Source organism: Plodia interpunctella, chromosome 5 (genome assembly GCF_027563975.2).
Source record: "Plodia interpunctella isolate USDA-ARS_2022_Savannah chromosome 5, ilPloInte3.2, whole genome shotgun sequence".
Classification (NCBI taxonomy): domain Eukaryota; kingdom Metazoa; phylum Arthropoda; class Insecta; order Lepidoptera; family Pyralidae; genus Plodia; species Plodia interpunctella.
This window is the reverse complement of record NC_071298.1, coordinates 11,370,207-11,390,554: the sequence shown is the minus strand read 5'-3', so window position 1 is coordinate 11,390,554 and position 20,348 is coordinate 11,370,207. Positions and strand designations below refer to the sequence as shown.

Genomic DNA, 20,348 nt, shown 5'->3' with positions numbered 1-20,348 from the left:
GTCGTAGCACGTAGCACGGCAACAGGCAGCCGGCGCGGCGGCGGAGGCGCGAGGGCAGCGCGGGGTGTTATCGTAGCAGAGCAGCGAAGCGGGCGGGCGAGAGAGGGTGTTGGAGGGGGCACGGCGCGCGGCGGGGGTAATGGTTGCGTAGACGCAGTGACGTGCTCTCGAAGGCGATAACTTGTTGATGCAATTTTGACTCAATGTTGTAAATACGTACTTGGTCTAGCGGCTCCGTTCTCCTTGCGCAGTCAGCGCGCACCGGGTTCGAATCCGGCACCCAATAAGATGTTCAAAACAGCTACGATTTTAACGACGTCTTCTTGTTCTATAACTATCACACTCTCGACACTCCCAATGGGAGGAGTTTAGCAATTTAAGGGCAACAAGAGTGAGCAGGAATTGTAATTTTCGAAATCAGCCAATGGTGATTTTGCAATATGATTAAAATTAGCACAGGTTTGCACACGACTGATCGCGATGAATGCCCGGCGGCGAGAGGTAAAAAAATAACATTACGAAATTCACAGCAAAAGAACTGCATACAAATATTGAATTTTAAATGCTGATAAGTCGCATATTTTTGACGTCAGAGGCGGTGGCGCGACACTATTCGTAGCAAGAGCGCTAGTCAGCAGGTATGCTTTATCTTTATTAGACAAAAAACTCCCCTATTTGATGTTTTTAACAGGAATTTGCTCCTTCTGCTTATCTTCCGCAATCCTAGGTCATGTGGAATGAAACGAAACTACTTACAGATGTATCGAAGTTGTGTGATGTTAGACCTATATAAGTTGAAATAAATGGTGGCTCTACCCCATGTGCAATCACACGTCGGGCGCCCTCTTGTATCAAAATGTGTGGTCAAAATGGAATAGGTACTAAAAAACATTCGCGCTCGGCGCTACGGCGCACCTGCTCAACCTAGTTTGCCAATTTGCTCGCGTTATATTCCAGAAGAGTAATATTTATTTATTTATTCAATAACAGTCCTCTAGGCAGTTTTATGCAGATCATATCTAATAAATTTATTAGATTATTAGGTCGTAGATGGTTGGTCAACCTACTTACTCAATATTTTAATCTAGAATTAGAATTGCAATTGGAATTATAATCAGGAGTTTAGTCTATGGTATAATATGTTTGGTTATTTCTCATTTTGTCAGAATTTAGCTAAGAAATAAGAGCTTCACTGGTATTTTATATTTTTCATTTTATGTTAAATTATATAGTATCTCAATGTTACAAACTACTAGCATTTGGGAACAACAACCGCTGAAAAGAAATTTTGGAATAAATTAATTGAAACAATATTGTGAAAAGTTTATTTTACTTTTAGGATGACTAACACAGTATTAAAATATGTCCCAAAGTCATGGCCTATATCAATATCACAATAGTTTAATAATAGTGTATCAAGTTGACACACACTTTTCTATTGTAGATAAGACATGCACAAATATAGCGCAGTAGGTGAAGGAGTATTGTTTCAATGCAAGTAGTTGACACAATAATTTTATCGTGTATTTATGTTGCATTGTATTTAATTTCTATAATACAAAATAGACTCCATGACTGCTGCAACACTTGGGAGTATATTCCATTTTGTTTTACAAATCTTTATATGTTACAGCTTGTTCAGATTATGATAATTATTACTTTTGTAGTTAATAAAATTAATATATTTTGATAGAAAAAAATATATTTGTAAAACAACACAATACACAACCAGATTAAAAACACAATATTCATAAGCACAATTGAAGAGCAAGTGTACTGTGTTGCAGCAATACTAAAAGGCCCATCTCAGTACACATATCACCCAGAGAGGCGATACACAGATTTTTAGATGAGACCTTCAGATGAGATGAGAATCAATGTGCGAATGGTGTGTATATTAACAGTGTTTTTTAATATTTGATTTATTTTCGACCATAAGTACTGTGAACATTATTTACATGTTAGAACTCATAAAATAAGGAGTTTAACCGGTTGATCGCAGAGAATAAAGACACACTAGATAAATAATTAGTATCTGATAGCCAGCTAGAGGTTACTAGGTGATGGTGTAAATTGTTTTGCATAGTATAATCTTAGCATCTGTATTAATACATCAAGAATATATAGAGCCTATTACTCTAATATTGCTTCTGCTTATTAAAATATAGATAAACACTGTATATCATATACTACACAGTATGAATGTGTTTCCTTCAGCAGTGGTTATTTAAATATGCTATAATATAGAATTTGATTAGAAAGATGCCCATAATCTAATTTCTGAATTTAAATGTTGACATAATTTTTGAACAAAAAACATTTGAACCCTTAAACTATAGGTTTAAATATCTATTATGCAATATAATCATAAATAAACATTAATTTCTTATTCATTTTATTGAGAAATCTGGTAAATTTGTCAGGGTCAATTTTATTTGATTTAGGCTATAGACCTGACATAGTGTTAATGCACCTTTTTCATCAAAGAAAAGTGGGTTAGGGCAGGTGTGCTCAAAATTAAGTAAGTGTAGAAGATTTAACTTAACAAATATGCAATGTTGTCCTCAATTTGGTTTACTTATATACTCAGTCAATGGTTAGCGTTTAATTTGAACTTCTGTATTGAAATAGCATTCACTTCGATACGAGTACATTACATGTGGGCGACAGAAACAAGATACCTACCAGGCGTATATCACATCAGACAATTATATGAGTAAAACTGAACAATTATTCGATTATTTGCTCTAAATAACAAGTGCGTAGACAAATAGACACATCTCGGTCGTTCCCATACACAGAAACAAGTTGGCAATGCCAATAAAAAAAGTAGGTATATATAAGATATGTGTGTAAGTACTAGTTTTCTCAATACACAATTTTAAACTTGTAGTTGATAAATGATGAGATACTAATGAAATAAAAATCATAGTAAGAACTTACCAATAACAAGTTTCAAATGAAATCGCAGTCTCCAACTTCGTTCACACCTACACAAAATTTCTAGCTCACAGTCTTGAAATCACAAAGATTTTTCACAGCAGTTAACACTATAGTGGAATTAACACAAAGTCTTATGGGTAGACTTTGTTTAATAACAAAATGAATAAAACCAGCACAATGTAAGTGCTCAAACGACCACTATGCTGTCGAAACGGTATACAACAATTCACCAATTGGCCAAATCGCGGCCATTGCTTGTCCGACACAAAAGTCAAAAGTTGTCGTTGCATTTACCTACATGTCATAATCAAATGTCAAAAGCATATCAATTGCCAACATGATAAATTAAAATTATACCAAAAATCAAATCAAGATCTGAAAGGAAAAACGTTTGGGTTTTTCGAAATAAAATATACATAAATAAGACCAAATTAACAATTATTAAATAAACTAAATTAATTAAATTGACCAAATTAACAATTAAATAAAAATTTGCTTGAAAGAATTTCATTGTAGCGACAATGGTAAGTAGAGATGAAAGATCATGTTTAAATTTACTAAATGGAAAAAAAAATTAAATAACATATTTCTTCAGTCAGTAAACATTGGGTTCCTCTAGTAAGTCATCCGTTAAAATGAATTGCCGTTGTGGATTCATGCCATTCATGGTTGAGCCAAATTTAAGGGCTCAACCATGAATGGCATGCCCATATTGTAGAATTGAAAACCCCATATTGAGTTCGAAAAATAAAATTGTTCTTCACCAAGTACAATGGCGCGACGTAGAGCAGTAGCAATGGTTGTTTTTTTTTTAACGTCACTTATATACTACACTACACTAGGGCACATAAGACGAATCTATTTACCTCAATTATGTAAAATCGCTGCAATAGAAAGGTTTTTTTATTAGAAATTATTTGAATTATGTCGACTAAATTATAATAATAGACCATAAAATGTATAAAAGAGTATGATTGTCGCTCGCAAGTTCCTATTAATACTACAGTTTTGTAAGAAATAATTAATAACTGAAAAAGTTGTAAACAACGCCATCTAACGGGATTTGTTCAACGTACAGAAGTTTGTACTCACCTTAATTTAAAAAAACTACAAAATATTTTTTTTTATTGTGGGCATCCCTTATTGTCTATTGAAAGCATAGACAAGATAAAACAAAAAATTTCACATGACAGTGACATTCATATGACAGTACCTATAATCTTCCGTCTGTACCTTGCACATTCAGTTCCATACATTGAAATAATTGTAATGTTTTTATTTTTGTAGGTATCAGATGTATGTAAATTTAACAATATGGGTAAATTGAATAATGCCGTTTCTGCATTTAAAGCTTTGAATGGACTTATATGCGTGTACAAACCAGCAAATGTACCTATAAAACAAGTTCAGCACACAATCATAACCAATTTATGCAGAGGTTAGTTTTTTATTTGGAAAAAAAATATAGGATTTTATGAAATCTACAAACAGTTGACAGAAACAATTTTCGATTTTATACATTTTTGCAGATTTGAATCAGTTACCCGGTCGTCCTCAAGAGAAGAGAGTGGAGATAGTGGGGCCCACCAATGCTCCAATGACAGTGAAATTAGTACCAAATCTAGCTGATGATCCCCTAGTATGTGGACCGAGGTACATTAATGAGGACTTTCGGTGCAGTTACGCTACTCATTTAGGATTATTTAGCAGTGGAGTTCTATGTAAGTTTCATGCAACTATTATACTAAAATTATTCATGTGAAAATTTGGATGTGTTATGGTATTTGGATGTACTTGTGATTGTGATTTAAATTTTGTACAGGGATAGAAAGCACATCATTACCTTTATGTCATGGGAGCCAAGGGTACTAATGTCAGATGTAATTGACAAGACTAGAAGAATATAATTTCAGCATTAGTTCTACTTAACATATATTGACAACGAAGACAAAATTTTAATAATCATTTTTATTTTCAGTGATAGGTATAAATGCTGGCTCAAGGTTAACATACCACATTAATATTGCAAGGCCTACAAGGGCTTACAAAGTTCACGGCCAATTAGGAAAAGCTACAGACACATATTTATGGAACGGTAAAACTATTGAAAAGGCCACCTTTGGGCATGTGACACGAGCAAAAATAGACCAAGTCGTGGCTCATATGCAGGCAGCACATCAGAAAACCATGTATGAGTAAGTAGAAATTTTAATGATATTTTTACAGTATGTCATTCAACTGTAGACCCATAATATGTCAAATCAAATCTTTGTCAGGATATCCAGCCTAGTCTTAAAAACTCCCCTACTCTCACACAGAAATATATAAATCCTTTTAGATTATTGACTGCTCAAATTTCTTTTTTTCAGGTTATGTGGCGTTCACAAAGATTCTCAAACTGCATATGAGCTAGCAACACAGGGGCTTATAAGGCCAGCCAACAGTAAACTACCAGTGGTATATGGTATGAAATGTGTTCATTTTCAACCACCTGATTTTACACTAGGTAAGTTTTGCATAACCTACTAATACTTTTCTTGTAGTAACTCTATATGTAACTGCCACCATAAGTTGTACCCACAGCAGCTGAGTACAGGTTTGTTTTCATGAATATTTATAAACCATATTTTAATCCCAAAATATAAATATCTCTTGTGGTGTTACATTACATATATCTTTAAAGAAATTCCAATGCATATGTGGAACTAGTTTAAGGCCAAGCTTTTGTTGTCAGAAATAGTGGCACCCTCTCCTGGATTTTTTAAAATGGAAAAGACTTCATTTTACAACTTATTTTCCAGAAATCCAAGCTGTGAATGAATATGACCGTTACTTGTGGACAATTGTGCATGACCTAGGTGTCCAGTTGAAGACTGCAGCATATTGCACTGGTGTGCAGTGTATACGGCAAGGCAGGTTTAACACAGACCTGGCACTGCTCCGAAAACACTGGCAGTTGCAGCACATTGTGGACAATATGAATCAATGCCATCAGCTGATTGAGGAGCATGAAGATATTCTGGCACCAGAGTCGGCAACATTAACTGCTTAGGGTTCATCTAGTTATTTATACATATAGAGACTTATGAATGAAATATTTTGTTTAAAAAATATTATAGTCATGTAAATATCTTGTAAATAAATTGTAATAAGATCATTCTTTAAGAATATTTATTTCATCCAAGTGTTGCTTGTCTTAAATTTGAAAATTTTAAAACAAAGCAATATTTTCAAATAAATTTTTAAAATAATAAGCACAAATAATATAATATTCCCATTTATTAAATTCACTACAGTTCTATCTTGACTTGAAAAACATTTTGTTAACACCAGCTTTTTGTATCAAGAACAATCAAATGCAAATTGTTGTTATAAGCATGTATATACACTTGCTTGCATAATAGTTAATGCTCAATACCTTTTTATATTACACTTCAGTTTATCCATACAATACATTCAGTTGTATTAAATCAACTGGCATTAGAAGAAGGTGTCCCAGGGGTTGCCTGCTTTTCCATCTGCTCTATTCTTTTGTGTCTAATCATATTAGACAAAATACCATCAAAGGATGTGGTCTTCTTCTTTGCAGAGCCCCTAAGTGTGTCCTCGCCATCCCTGCGCACTCTTAAACTCAAGGAATTCACTTCATCCATAAAATCAAAGTCTGATTTCTCTTCTCTGACCGGAGACGCGGGCATTTCAGGTTGATTCGAATTACTAACCGGCACAGGAGTAGGCGCCCGTCTGCCTGGGCATTTCCATTCCAAATTCAAAGTTCCGCTTTTGTCTATACTCTTGTAAAGTCCCTCCAGTTCTGCAGGATCTGGCATCCAGTTCTTTCCGATGAAAACTCCTGATTTCGAAAGCTCGTCATCTGAGCATGCTAACTCCCAATCGTCGCCTTGGAGTTCAACAGTCATGTTAGCACGGTCTAAGAGCTACTTTTTGTGGTGGTATGTGGGAGAGGTATAAAAATTCATTACCGGTTAATTAATTAAAGAGTTTTAGTAATAAAAACTTGGAAATTACACGATAAAAATCAGAATACCTAGTCGACGAGTTTGTTTATTTGTCTTGTCACTTGGTTTGTCAAATAGCAAAAAAACTTCAGTTGTCATTGTCAACGCGATAATATTACACAAGTTGACACAAGTCAACGACATCGCTAGAAATGCTGGCATCTGCTTTTCCCTTCTTTGCATGCATACATGTTGCAATAAAAAAAATTAAATGTCAGTGTCAGTTTGCCATAGCCTGCTGAAGCTGAGCCAGCCACCACGTGATTTTGAAACTTCGTTTGTTTACATTTTTCAATTCTAAATGTTTACAATACATTTTTCTTATGAATAATATTAGTTCATGGGAAAATGTCTTCAAGTGACTCTGAATCCAGCGATGAAAGGGAACCCTTTTCAAGGTTGGTACTATTGAGCTTATTTGTTTAGAAGCTACATAACCTCAAACTTTGTCTCAAAATTTAAAAAATATCAATATTCCAGACTGGGCGATTGTGAGGTATGCGGCGACAAAAAGGCCATTTATTCGTGCCCTAAATGCGAAGTAAAGACTTGTTGTCTAAGCTGCGTGCAGATACATAAAAAGGAGTTGGAATGCGATGGGGTTCGAGATCGTACGAAGTTTGTTCGTATGAAAGACTTCACTGATACTGAGCTACTGAGCGATTATAGACTACTAGAAGAATGCGCACGCTTTGTGTACGGTGTGAAAAGGGACGAAAAGAAGAAATTTACTAGGATCGACAAGGATTTGCCTGTAGTAAGTATCATAAGTCTTTATATTTTGGAGCAACGCATCCACTAATTTACGTTACAACATAATGATAAATATATACTGTATATAATATTAAGTTTTAATGTTTTGACTAAATTACTAGCACTGTTTTGAATGAAAAATAAATATGTAATATATTCAACTCTCTTATGATAAAATTGGTATGTCCAATAAAAATATTTCTTTTCACAGCATCTTTTCAAGTTGAAAATGGCCGCAAGAAAGAGAGGGATAGTATTGCAATTCTTAGCGCAGAACTTCACGAGACACTCCATAAACACTACTCGTTACAACTATAAAACAAACATAATACATTGGAGAATAGAGTGGGTGTTTCCTAATGTGGAGTATGAACCAGTCAAATTTGTTGATGAGAAATGCTCAGAAAAAACCAAATTGGCAGAATTAGTTGATAAATATTTGAATCCGGATGCGGTGCCATTTGAAGGGTCAAAAGCATTGACTTTTTATAAATCTGCAGGCTTTAGTGGCATCAAAGTTCTACTCAGAGGTCAGTACTAGTTTCAAATATTGAAAACTTGCTACAAATAATGTTTTGAAGTGATTTTCTGGGATCAAGAAAACATAAATTTCAAACTGCCATATTAAAAAAATAATGAATGACTCTTTATTGTACATTATTAATTAATTATATTAATCAGTCTTTAATTCTATATTTTAATTTCAGCTGAAAAAGTAAAAGGCTCGGCCAGAAAATTCTTTGAATTGGACACTAGTGAATCTCTGGCAGAGAATCTATCTGGCAAGTGCATTGTAGAGTTTCCCATCGTATTTGTGGTCCTCAAAGACCATGCTTACAACTTTGAGATTATAACACCAGGTATTGTGTGGAAACATTATTGTTGTTTGTTTTATCATCTAACAAATTTTTGAAATAGGTCACAGGGTTTATGTCAATTTGTATCAAGTGAAACTAAAAATTTTGGTTCTTTTGTGGTTTTGCTTGAAAATAAATACCTGCTAGGCTAACGAAACTTTCCATAATATTTTAGTTTAAACTGAAACTGAGATATCTAAATATAGAGTATGTATTTAATTTTTATATCACCTTTTTTGTGTTACAGAAGACACATTCCATGATACTGAAAACCAAAATAAATATCCAAGAAGTGAAAAATGCAGTGAAGAAGTTAAAAAAACTGCTTCAAACACATTCATTCAAAATGGAACTAGAGATACTCATAAATCACCACAAAGTAATGACAGTTTCCCATCGCGTAAGAGGCCGTTGTTAACTGAGAAAATTGCCAAAGAAAAAGAGATGGAAATACAGAAGGAAATCAAAGCAGCTAAAAAGAAGAGGCCTAAAAATCTCCTCTTCACTACGGGCTACTCCTCTGAAGAGAGTATATCGGATGATGACAATTACAAGGAAAGTTAGGTTAAGAATAAACTTTGTATTTGTACAGACAATATTTTATTTACAATTATTTATTACAAAACGAATTCATCACTTACATACTATTCGAATTAACCAAATTGTAGTCTCATATTCTCAAATTCAGTTTTTGGGTGGTTCTCAGAGCGTTTTGACCACTGCGGTCCTGTAGTCATTACAATTTTTCAACAAAGACAAATATTTAATTTACTATATGACTTTAAAATAATCTGTACTGTGCTAATGTCAATTTTATGAAATGGTATTTGGAAATGATTCCTTCCTCAAGAAAAAAGGCGGATTGTAATATCAGCGCGGCCGCAGCGATCGAAACACTGAGAAACACCTCTCATGGATTAAAAAAAAATTATGAAGTTCATCCCAACAAGCAAGACACTACATCAGAATAAAATACAGTCCGTCCCGCGGAAGAAGTCCCGCAGACGCGGCGCTACAGTTGCTGACAACAACAACGTGGCCGATCTGTTTTATTGTCCCACATATTGCCGGGGGTTGATGATCTTTATCATGCAAAGTATGCTTTACAATATCTCTATAGCAATGAGTGTCTTCTCTGTCAAAATAAACAAAAATTCATTTGTAGCATTAATACCTATTACTTCTCCATATTTGTCAATGTTGAACAGGTGCTGTTGACCTACTTTCACATTCTTCATCATGCTGCCAGACCGTTTCCTCAGTTGGCAGTTCTCGTTGCTTGCATTTTGGTAAATAAAGATATGTCTTGAAGCTTCACACACTACACTATATGAGAAATTCGGAGGGCATGTAACAAATTTTCGATTTTGTTTGGATGACTGGACATATCCAAATGCTAGCAGTGTCCCTTGATGTTTCATAGGCCAGGTATCTGTATTCACAAGTTGTGCATACGGCTGCCAGATGCAAGCATCTACGTCGTGTCTCAAGGCCAAGGCAGATGCCTCCTGAGTTTCAATTTTGATGCTAAACAAGAACTGGTGAATGCTGAGTGGTATTCTGTGGGTGATTTGATGGTTTGAAGTATCCAGTCGTACTGTAATTAGAGAAAACGGGAAATTTACTCTTTGGCTGCTAGTTATAGTGTACATAAAGAGTGGTCAACACAAGAAGAATATACCTTTTGACTATGTTCATTATGTACTTTTATATATTATTAGAAAGAAAAAAAACATTGTAAGAAACAATAATGGTAAGCCGATCTGGCATGATAGGGACCAACACTGTTCAAATGAGTTTCTTTCGGCATTTCTTCTCAGCAGTGGTCGTTCTGAAATGCCAGTAGTTTGTAGCTTGTGAGAAATAACTATAAATATAAAGATTGACGAGAAAAAGTGCCTGTGAAGGTCTAATTTCTGAATAAATTATTTTAATTTGAATTTGAAGGGTTAATATGTTTAAAGTGTGGCCACTACAAAGGGCTAGTTTGGGATCTCAGGGCGAATATTATGATTCTATTGTAAAGGTTGCGAACTATGGTAATTATAACTTTGTAAAATGAGGGAATAAATAAATTTATTTTTTTCATCTTTATGTTAAGAGGCTTTAGTTGCATAATAATGCCAGTCTAATATTCTTTACATATTATATCATGTTTATCATTACCTAAAACAGTATCCTCTTCAGAAACAGCATCACATTCCTCCAACTCCTGGGTAGACACACTAGGCATGGCTTCATCGGTGGTAACTACAGTCTCTGAACACAAGTGGGCCAGTCTCTGATGTGCCTCCTCCACTAAACTTGCATCCAATATTTGCTCTCCATTCCCATCTCCGCCTTCTAGCAGCTCATTCCACAGCATGCTTTCTGTCTTTGTGATAAGAATGTCCACCTGGCCTGATTCTTGCACATTCCATGTAGTAAACTCGCTGTCAACTTTATGCCTTAATTTCCCATCAACAAATGTATTACCCGCATAACAAACTTTAATATTCAACGGTGTTACAGTAACATGAAATAATTTCTTATCAAAGTTCTCTTGAAGTCTCAATGTTATAGTAATATCTTCAGTTGTCTGTAACCAGGTGTAAATAATTTTCCGTGGTTCCTCTTTTGGTGGCTCTGCAATTTCTTTTTCTGAATCTGAGGTAAATTTAAAAATGTTGTCCGAAGCAACATATAATGCTGAACAATTTGTCTCAATGGCTGCATAATGGACTATGCCTTTGCCCTGCAGCTGCTTTAAACTTGTCTGCTTCCAAGTTTGATTGTGAGTTTCAAAAGTGACCCAAGTAAGTACAGTGTTGAAATGTTTATCATTCTGTTCAACTGATTGAATCAGGCAATGTAGAACTTCACGCTCATTCATTTCTTGTAATCGTGAGTCCAATACTACAAAGTATTTTCCTTCTCCTAATACTAAACTTGAATGAAGTGTCTGCCACATTCTACAGCAAGATCGGTTTCTAGGCCCGGTGTCTATGATGTGTAAATAGCCGGTCCCATCACTCACAACAGCTAGATTTGATGAAGAAAATGTTAGACACAGATTGAAATGACCCGATTTCCTTTCCACATGAGCTGGAATATCATAAACAACTGAGTTCTGGAATTTGTGGTTCGTGTTTTCAAATGTCACATATCTCACTTGTTGTTTTATATCAATATAGTAGTAGTTGAAGGAGTAGTCCCAATAGTCGAGCACCAAGTGATTATGAAGCGCAAAGAGTTTAGCGTGAATGAAGGAGTACTGGACCTCGTCGGGGAACACTCTGTCGACAGGAGATTCCAATTCAAACGCGTAGTGGGGCAGTGCTTGAAGATTCAATTTATAACCTTCGAACTCGTGGTCTAGCAGGCGCCGGTTGGGCCGTAGTTCGACAAGGGATGATGACATATCGCTATTCGCTAAGCTTTCCTCAATCAAAGTAGTCTTTGTTGATAAATTTTATCAGTGCCAGCTCAAGAAAACGGTACCGGAACGTCCGCAAAGCATTTCTAAACAAAAAACCGATATTGACAAGTAATTAACAATGATGCAAGCACGTAGACGACGGCCGGCTGACGGTGACACTGTGACAGTTTTGTTTTTCTATCATGTGCAAAGAAAAGCCCCGTTATCATTTGATTTAGGTTACACCAGGTCGTGCAGTACACAGATATGAGAACTTTTCTGTGCTGCGGTAGGTCTTACCTAGTTAAAAATCTCGACAGTCACCGATTAATGACCGAAGTAAATAAGAAAATCCTTTCATCGTCATCATCTCAGAAAGTCCACCGCGGGACACAGGATTTTTTTTAACAAAATAGAAAATAGCATGACATTGTGTATCTAGATTTGTCTCGTAATTATAATACACACAACTTAAAATACAACGCACACCTTTTTAGATAGAGTGTACATGTACTGCAAATGTTAAGTGATTAGTTTAGGAGTTTATTTTTTGCGAGCGGCTGGAGCTGCTATCATCCACCGTTCCTCCCTCCTTGTTAATCTTATTTAACAGATGTTTTGGAGATAAAACTTATCTGTAAGTACCTACTAAATACTAGCTGTATATCAATACATAATATTATACAATGGGACGAGTGGGGTATATTTTGTTATATCTAGCAACACCACTTGACTGTGTACATTCGTTTTGTTTATTGTTTTGTCAAATTGTGTTGTATTGTGTTTGTCAGTTACATTCATTCTGTTTTGTTTTGAGGTTGGAATTATCAGTTTCTCAAAAAAAATCTTGATTTTTAAACTGAATTTACTAAAACTAAAAATAATAATCCAGCAAATTGTATTGTAAGCGTGTACTTACGTATGAAATATTGTATTCCTATTTGATTTCGTCCCGTACGATTCTTTTACACGATAAAACATAAAAAAACATTTCAGAACACTAAATAATTGATATATACATTTATTAACTCAAAACATCACAACAAATGTATTATTTTAAAAAAATATTAGGTAGGTATACGCGCGGTTTGGGTCCGTTTCAAAACTGAAAGTAGCCGTCACACCGATAAGGATAGCAATAATATTTCTTACTCATTCAAGTGTATATTTACATCTCGATCGTGAGTGACTTCAAAATAGATAGGCACATAACGTGAAACTTAATAAAACTTATTCCACTTCATTACATACACAGAAAATGTGTTATGATTATAATGACAGAGTACCGTAATCTACCCTTTTGTGCTGGCGCACCTTGTGTAAGTTTTTCTAATGTTACAAAAATTATACTTTGCATATTTTCGTAACAGACTATCCATTAATGTATTTACAGGCTGATTTTTATTCATACTTCAGCTTAGAAGATTTGATTAACAAAGCCACAGAGGATAAAGAACTAATGTTAAAGTGCAGAACCATAGGAATTCTGCAAAGTATTCATGGAAGATTCTATTTAACAGATGTAAGTCAGGTACTATTTTTTTACTCTGTGTTTTGCTCAACAACTGAAATTACATATGTAATTAAAGACTGCAGGTTTTTTTTTAGTATGAAAAGCTTATTTTAATTTCTGCCCCTGGTAATACTGTACCATTCCATACATTACTATATACCATCATACAAATTTCACCCCATCATTTCTGATCAGAAATGAGGGGTGAAATTTGGGGGAAGACGCAAGCAACAACTAGATATAGTAGTATTAAATATACATACAAATAAACTATTGTTGCTACATATTTGCAATTCTCAAGTTTTCTAAAAGCAACATTTAAAAATACTTTACTTATATTTTCAGTTAGACTGTCCAGTCCAATTGAAGCATTCAGTGCAGATGTCCGCAGTGTACTTGAAGACTCCTCCACAGTCTACGGTCAAACCATACCCTGTTCAAGTATTTGGTACATTGCAGTGGAAAAACAGACCAGTCGTATTTGCTAAGACATTACATGTAGGTATTATAACACTGCATGTAAGCTAGGGTAGATACCATTACAAAAACGAATACCAAAAAGTAGTCACCCTATTATGTCATTATTTTTGGAGATTTTGTTATTTTTAAAACGTACTTTGAGTATTTAACATAGTATGTTTGTTAGTAATGTTGCATACCCGAAAGACCTACAGCATTACCATGTTAAATGGCTTTTCCAATTATAAATATTTAATCAATATTATTTACATTTCATCTAAAACTAATTTAAACTATTAAATATATTCCTTATATGTATATTTAAATAATGTACCTACATTCAAATTTTTTTTATTACATAGTATTAATTTCACAGGTATCATCATTATTCAATAAAAACTAAACAAACTGTGTAAACTTGAACATCTAAATCTATTTTCAGGTACTCACCATACCAAATGCTATTAGAATCAGAGATGCCATGAAGAGCATTGCTGACAGACATCAAATTGATCCTACATTAGCATATACTGCCCAAACTTGATGAACGATTATGAAGAAAACTTGGTCGCATTTTTCTACAAAGTCCACTCTCAAATATACATACAAATATTAAAGGACATGAGTTTAAGACTGAACACGTGAACTCTCATTAGGAATGTTGTATACTAGAAACTGTCAGTCTGTTCTCATCCCTTAGTTGCCTCGTACGACAACCAAGGGAATAAACTAAATAAGACCAATATAAGGCGTGGCAATCACGCGCCTTAATGCTTGTTTTAGTTTAGATATTTAAGTTTAATATTAGCCTAAAGTGCCAAACACTGGAATTTATTGTGATATATTGATATCCTGTGTATTTTTTATAAAATTTTAAATTAATGATATTTTTTAACAAATTAATTTTGGTTTTCCTAATATCCCTCGACACCACAGTCAACCGTTTATAGTACCGCAATCAACAAACCTGCAGTACTAGCTGTGACCTCATAAAACGTCTGAACGACGACTTTTGATAATTCGTTACTTATAACTGGTTTAAAAATAATAATTCTAGTAACATAATAGAGGAAAAGTAACTTAAGCATCATCCACATGCCCAAAATTCCCAGTAAATAATGTAAAAAAGATTAAAAGAATGAATTTATTAAATCTTAAATAATTAATATATTAACAATATGTGAAAATGTACAACAATCCATCACCAAACTCGCCTTAAAACAAATAAAATAATATTGGCAATGAATAAACACCTTCGCAGAGATTACATGTCTATTGATTAAGAATTATTTTTTTCATAAAAAATACAAACATCGGATCTACGCTACTTGAAATCAATCATTTGGTACACCTATTGCAAGTACACTAGTATGCACTGGAATGCATTTCCCATCATTACCCTATGTCTAAGATGGTATGCCGTTTAGCGCACCCATTGGAATCGCACCTTAACATTACCGTTTAGCTCACCAATTCTTAGAAATTTTCAATGTCTTCAAAATACAGCCAATCTTTAGTAACTACTTAGCCTGGCTGTGACCACGGCGACTGCAAATTCGTTGAAACGTCAGCTACATTAAATAAAAAAGGTTCGTGCTAATTCCCATTAATATAATTAAGTTATAATTAGGTTTCAGGACAATTGAAAAATATTGGGTGTACCAAATAGAACTGTAAAAGTGGGATTTGTTGAACCTCCAAGTTGAAACTTCTAAGGCTAAAAAGGAGTGTTTGTATTTGGCTTTTTGTTATGTAGAACCTCCAGGAGACTCTTCTCGAGGAGGAACTTCAAAGAGTGAACAAAGTTCTCAGCACTTTACTCCATATTTTCAATTTACACAACAGCTTATTCCAAACCAAACGTCGTCTAGTGTAGTTATTTAGTCCACTAGTGCTATTTTAGTCCGATATACATTTCTAAAAGGAAAATATTTTTTTTATCACAGTACCGAGGCATTAATTTTTAAATTATTGCTTGCATGGTAGTGTTTTCTTATGAGGCTTAATAGAATATATATATAATAAGTAATTAAGTAATATACATAGTACAATAGGCAGTAGGTAGCTGAGGAAACTGATGAGCTTTAGTAGACAAATACCTAAAAATCCTCTGAATAAAAAAAAGGGGGATTTTTTGAATAAACATGGGTTTTTCTAGAGAAACTCTAAAAATCCTATGCACAAAGTATCGTTTAAGGATTTTATGGAACAAACCGAAACCATTTCACAAATTAATTATGTGTATAAAATAATTATACAAAATTCATTATTTCCCGAACTCTATCATAAAATTGTCCCAACCTTCACAGTATTTTTTTCAACGACAGAGTTATCTGTCGTAAGTTATTGCGAGACTCAGTAAAAACTATCGCAGATATTTTTGAAATCCAATAAAAGGTTTATTTTACTGTATTGGTCATGCCATTGCTATTATATAAGTACTATATATGTACTGTATGTGCTATATTGAAATTTTTCGCTATAGATTGTAAGATAAATATATTATGTTGTTTCCATGTTGGTCGACATACACTGCTTAGTTATAACGTTAGCAACGCATTGACGTAAGACCATATAAAACAATGTATTTTGCAGTCCAAGGTGTTCAACAGGAACAAAAACCTATGTCCGACCTGAAGGCGATACAAATGTTACAAGATGTAGGCAATTTAGGCTCACAACATTTGAGGATAATTTTCTTTCATAGCAAAACAAGTGATTCACCCGTTGCTGATTATCCCTAAATGACTGATGGGAATTTAAATTAAACAGACTCAAAAGCAGACATTGCACAAATTGTCTATGGAAAGAAATAAGCGGCGATTGTCCAACCCGCCTTCTGTGCTACACATGTAAAATTTCAACAAATGAAGTACCTATACTTTCAATTCATTTCAAATTTTGAAACGGACAGAGGCACCTAGTCTTTAATGGATCACAAACTGCTACACGGACTGTCCTATAGAACCCAGAAATATAGTACAAATACCAATAGTATAACTGCTCCCGCTGTGACCTTCACGAGCATTGATTTGGTGTTGAGGTACGTCGCGTCCTTCTTGTATTTTTGCGTCATTATTGATAGATTTTGTGTCTTCGTGTCCAGTTCTGTAAATGAGCGAGTATTGTTAGTTCAGCAGCTTTATATTCTTTCTTATCTAGTGTGTATCTAACCCTAGTGACAGATTTTTCGATTTCAAATTTCTTTATTCAATATAGGATGATATACATTATTGACGTCAAAAAAAAAGTATACTGTCAACTTCCAAAGCGCAGGTGAAGAAGAAGCGGCGCAACAAACTTCACCGCAGCCTTATATCCAAAGACGTCAATTAACAAAATGTAGGTCTTATACATATTTTTATTGAAGTCGCTAAAAGCATCTGACATGATTTATATGTATCCATAAATTAGAATAAATTAGATAAAAGCAAGTTACCAGATAGCACAGCTCCTCGCTGCAGCACATCGTCGATGTTCTGCATCATGATGCGCTGCACGTCGCCGAGCTGCGGGCCGAGCGCGGCGGCGGCGCCTCCGCGGCGCGCGCGCGCGCCTCCCTCCGCGTACTGCTTGCGCGCGCGCTGCATCCACGTGTCGAACTCTATGAATGTGTATGGACGAGTCACTGTGTTCACCTGCAAATCATTTTATAGTGAGCTACCTGAAAACACTGAAGAATCTTTACTTTATAATATAGCACACGAGATTTCCCTAGAAAATTTAAATTAGCACAAGTTTTACACCATTGTTTAGATGGGCTGCATCATACATAAAAAAATAAGCCACTATCTCTCTCATCCGAGTTTTTCCTGAGTAGTTCAAGGTCCGCTTTCCTAATTTTTTCTCCACTTTGCACAATCATTACACATAATATTCAATTCAATAGCCTTTAATATAATTTACAAAATAAACATTTAACTATATTAACACATCAGTTTCTCTTCTCAGCATATCCTTCTGACACACGGGCCTCCTCCGAATCTTTCCATATTTGAAGATGACACATTATATACAAAAATGAAATAGACACATCAGAGTTTAAAATGAAACAACTACTAACCCTTTTCCCGTACTGTTGATAGAACTCTTGTGCGATTTCTTCTAAATAGCTGAATGCCAATCGTTTACTGTAGTTGCGTTCACACAGCACCAGATAGCAAATGTCGTTCTCAATCAAATAGCTGCAAAATAGACAATTTTTTTTCATGAGTCACCATTGCAAATGTAAATTATTACCACCAAAATGGGGTAATACAGTCTTAAGTAATGTGCTATAACTTTTTTTGCTAGAGTCTGGCACAATTTGAGTGTGCAGTGGTAGTCATAAACATGCAAGCATCAATTTCAATATTTCATCAGACATTATTTGACTAATAAAAAAATACTATTAAATAAATATTGTCAACAAAATGATTAATATAAGTAAGAGATATTAAAAACGGGAGAAAATAATAAATAAAAAGCAGCAGAACTCACTGGAAGAGGTATGGTCCCGTCTCGATGGAGCACCGGAGAGGCGATTGGGGGCCTAGCTTCCTAAACAGCATTTTAGCCTGGTTCTGATACTCCAAAATGTTGCAGCCGCTCTGCGAACCACCATAGCAAATGAAATTAAAAAAATAAATAACAATATGGAAAGGATTGTAAGTAAAGGTATGGTAAAGAAAAACGCAAATTATGGGGTGTAAAGTCGGTGATAAAGATTAAAATTAATTTCTAGGTGCAGTAATACGTGTCAGTGTGGATATGAAAACATAGAAGAGACATTACCTGTTCATCTTCTTGCATAGTAGCGGCTAGAGGCAATCCGTCGACGACTCGAGCGATCATCGTCATTAACACCATTTTGATAGATTATAAATATGTCCTTTTGCACTAGCATACAAAAAATAGTTTCGATATCAAATTCACACAAGAAACTACTTTTTCTTTCTCATTATTTCAAGAATTGGAAACAAAAATGCGTACTGACAGCTGTGCAACTTACACGTCAAAACGTCTTTTGACAGTAATATGTCACGTCAGCTTGTCTATGATAAATTCGGATGCGTTCGTCTTCAAAGAATATTACTGCTTGTCTGTAGTTACATCGTCGATGGTTTTAAGCGATATACCAACGTCCGTCCGTCCCTTTCTGTGAAGTTCACAAATGGACAATGGATATGGATTCACTATTCATATTTAGAAATCATTATCTTGCGCATCTTGCGTTAGAATTAGCGATTTTCAGTTTGTCTTCATATAAATAAAGTTACAAATTGTAGAGCTAATGAATAAATGCTCAATATTTATAGAGCTTGTTAAATACTTAATTCAGTAAATCTCTATGCTTTAACAGGCCTCAACTTATTGATTTCCCGATAATGTTTCAGCCATAAAATATCGCAGCCTAGCAGGCTAAGCATTTCTACTTTTTAAAGGAAAATTGTCTAGGATTGGTTCTTGCTCTCGCTGAATGATTTTATTTGTTTTTGATTCCTATTTTGTGGAACTTAGTAAATTGTTCTAATAAAAGTTTCTTTCGGTATTTGTAATAAAAGTTATTTCGTATTTATTAAGATATATGGGTATATAAAGGAGTTGAAAAAAACAATATATTTGTATTTTATTGTGGATATTTTATTAACATTATCATCATGCATCAAATTTATGTGCTAACTCATTTACACTTATCACTAACTATACATAGAAAAATAACTTAACTAGGGGGCAGAAAATACAGTATTTTGTAAAATTAAACAACTAAATTATAATTAAAGTATCGGACTTTAACTGCATAACACTAAAAGCAAGATCACTGTACCGCACATAACTCTCAGAATTAATTTAAAAATTTTAATTAAATTTAATTAATTTGTGATGCAAGCGCCATCTTGTACCGAGTAGCGAAAACATGTTAATTTTATTTTTTAAACTTTAGAGATTGGTATATTGATTTGGATTAACGGACATAGATTGATTTAATAACGAACAATAATACATTGATATAGAATATATTTAACGACAAACAATCAATTTCTTCCTACGGCGACTATAGCGCCCTCTTCCTCGTAATACCAAATCACTAACCTTCTCATTGCTTCCATGCAAATATTTCCATATTTTACCTATCTAGCGACACCACCACATCGTACATGGGTCGTGTGGATGTGCGTTTTTTTTTACAAATCTTCATTCTATTTACAATATTTAGCCGTCGCGACGTGGCGCTATCGAGACGTCGTCTCAACTCGTTCGTATTAATTTAAATAAAATTTAAGATGCTAAGACTAGGCTCAATTAAAATAATTTTAACAATAATTTCCTCGAAGTGCTGTTTATAATTTACATTGAAAATTTAAGTACATTATTTATTTAATTAGAAACTTTGATTTTTCAACAACATCGATTCGACTAAAATTATT

General features: G+C 34.4%; 7 protein-coding genes across 13 annotated transcripts in view; 3 read left to right on the top strand and 4 right to left on the bottom strand.

The window, feature by feature from the left end:
• Positions 1 to 3,227, bottom strand: part of LOC128670377 (uncharacterized protein) — an 86,055-nt gene extending 82,828 nt beyond the window's left edge. For 2 of the 4 annotated variants that reach the window (XM_053745999.1, XM_053746000.1), the window contains exon 1: positions 2,944 to 3,226. The gene's annotated coding sequence lies outside the window, so the exon portion shown is untranslated. Of the gene's footprint in view, positions 1 to 2,943 lie in introns of all 4 variants that reach the window. The other 2 variants (XM_053745998.1, XM_053746001.1) reach the window with 2 other exon arrangements.
• Positions 3,228 to 4,153: 926 nt separating this feature from the next.
• LOC128670393 (uncharacterized protein) lies at positions 4,154 to 6,103 on the top strand. The gene is made up of 5 exons (XM_053746026.1): positions 4,154 to 4,381; positions 4,473 to 4,664; positions 4,922 to 5,138; positions 5,313 to 5,449; positions 5,745 to 6,103. Exons 1-5 carry the CDS (start codon positions 4,258 to 4,260, stop codon positions 5,993 to 5,995), a joined length of 921 nt encoding a protein of 306 aa, XP_053602001.1. The 5' UTR covers positions 4,154 to 4,257; the 3' UTR covers positions 5,996 to 6,103.
• Positions 6,104 to 6,120: 17 nt separating this feature from the next.
• Positions 6,121 to 7,041, bottom strand: Pa1 (PTIP associated 1). The gene has a single exon (XM_053746038.2). The coding sequence runs from the start codon at positions 6,861 to 6,863 to the stop codon at positions 6,414 to 6,416; it is 450 nt and encodes a 149-aa protein (XP_053602013.1). The 5' UTR covers positions 6,864 to 7,041; the 3' UTR covers positions 6,121 to 6,413.
• Positions 7,042 to 7,179: 138 nt separating this feature from the next.
• LOC128670390 (uncharacterized protein) lies at positions 7,180 to 9,163 on the top strand. Its single transcript, XM_053746022.2, has 5 exons — positions 7,180 to 7,360; positions 7,443 to 7,719; positions 7,927 to 8,245; positions 8,423 to 8,575; positions 8,820 to 9,163. The coding sequence occupies exons 1-5, from the start codon at positions 7,311 to 7,313 to the stop codon at positions 9,134 to 9,136; spliced, it is 1,116 nt and encodes a 371-aa protein (XP_053601997.1). The 5' UTR covers positions 7,180 to 7,310; the 3' UTR covers positions 9,137 to 9,163.
• LOC128670380 (uncharacterized protein) lies at positions 9,156 to 12,148 on the bottom strand. The gene is made up of 2 exons (XM_053746003.1): positions 10,739 to 12,148; positions 9,156 to 10,169 (listed from the first exon to the last, which is right to left on the bottom strand). The coding sequence occupies exons 1-2, from the start codon at positions 11,970 to 11,972 to the stop codon at positions 9,676 to 9,678; spliced, it is 1,728 nt and encodes a 575-aa protein (XP_053601978.1). The 5' UTR covers positions 11,973 to 12,148; the 3' UTR covers positions 9,156 to 9,675.
• Positions 12,149 to 12,730: 582 nt separating this feature from the next.
• On the top strand, positions 12,731 to 15,442 carry LOC128670404 (uncharacterized). 4 transcript variants are annotated; one of them, XM_053746040.1, is made up of 5 exons: positions 12,733 to 12,872; positions 13,041 to 13,288; positions 13,363 to 13,500; positions 13,828 to 13,980; positions 14,384 to 15,442. In XM_053746040.1, exons 2-5 carry the CDS (start codon positions 13,235 to 13,237, stop codon positions 14,483 to 14,485), a joined length of 447 nt encoding a protein of 148 aa, XP_053602015.1. In that variant the 5' UTR covers positions 12,733 to 12,872; positions 13,041 to 13,234; the 3' UTR covers positions 14,486 to 15,442. The 4 variants fall into 4 exon arrangements, with proteins under 4 accessions (XP_053602014.1, XP_053602015.1, XP_053602017.1 ...); XM_053746041.1 differs by having other exon boundaries at positions 12,770 to 12,786; XM_053746039.1 differs by having other exon boundaries at positions 12,731 to 13,288.
• Sec22 (Secretory 22) lies at positions 15,072 to 18,951 on the bottom strand. Its single transcript, XM_053746031.2, has 5 exons — positions 18,715 to 18,951; positions 18,421 to 18,530; positions 18,005 to 18,125; positions 17,381 to 17,579; positions 15,072 to 17,049 (listed from the first exon to the last, which is right to left on the bottom strand). Exons 1-5 carry the CDS (start codon positions 18,787 to 18,789, stop codon positions 16,901 to 16,903), a joined length of 654 nt encoding a protein of 217 aa, XP_053602006.1. The 5' UTR covers positions 18,790 to 18,951; the 3' UTR covers positions 15,072 to 16,900.
• Positions 18,952 to 20,348: the final 1,397 nt, after the last annotated feature.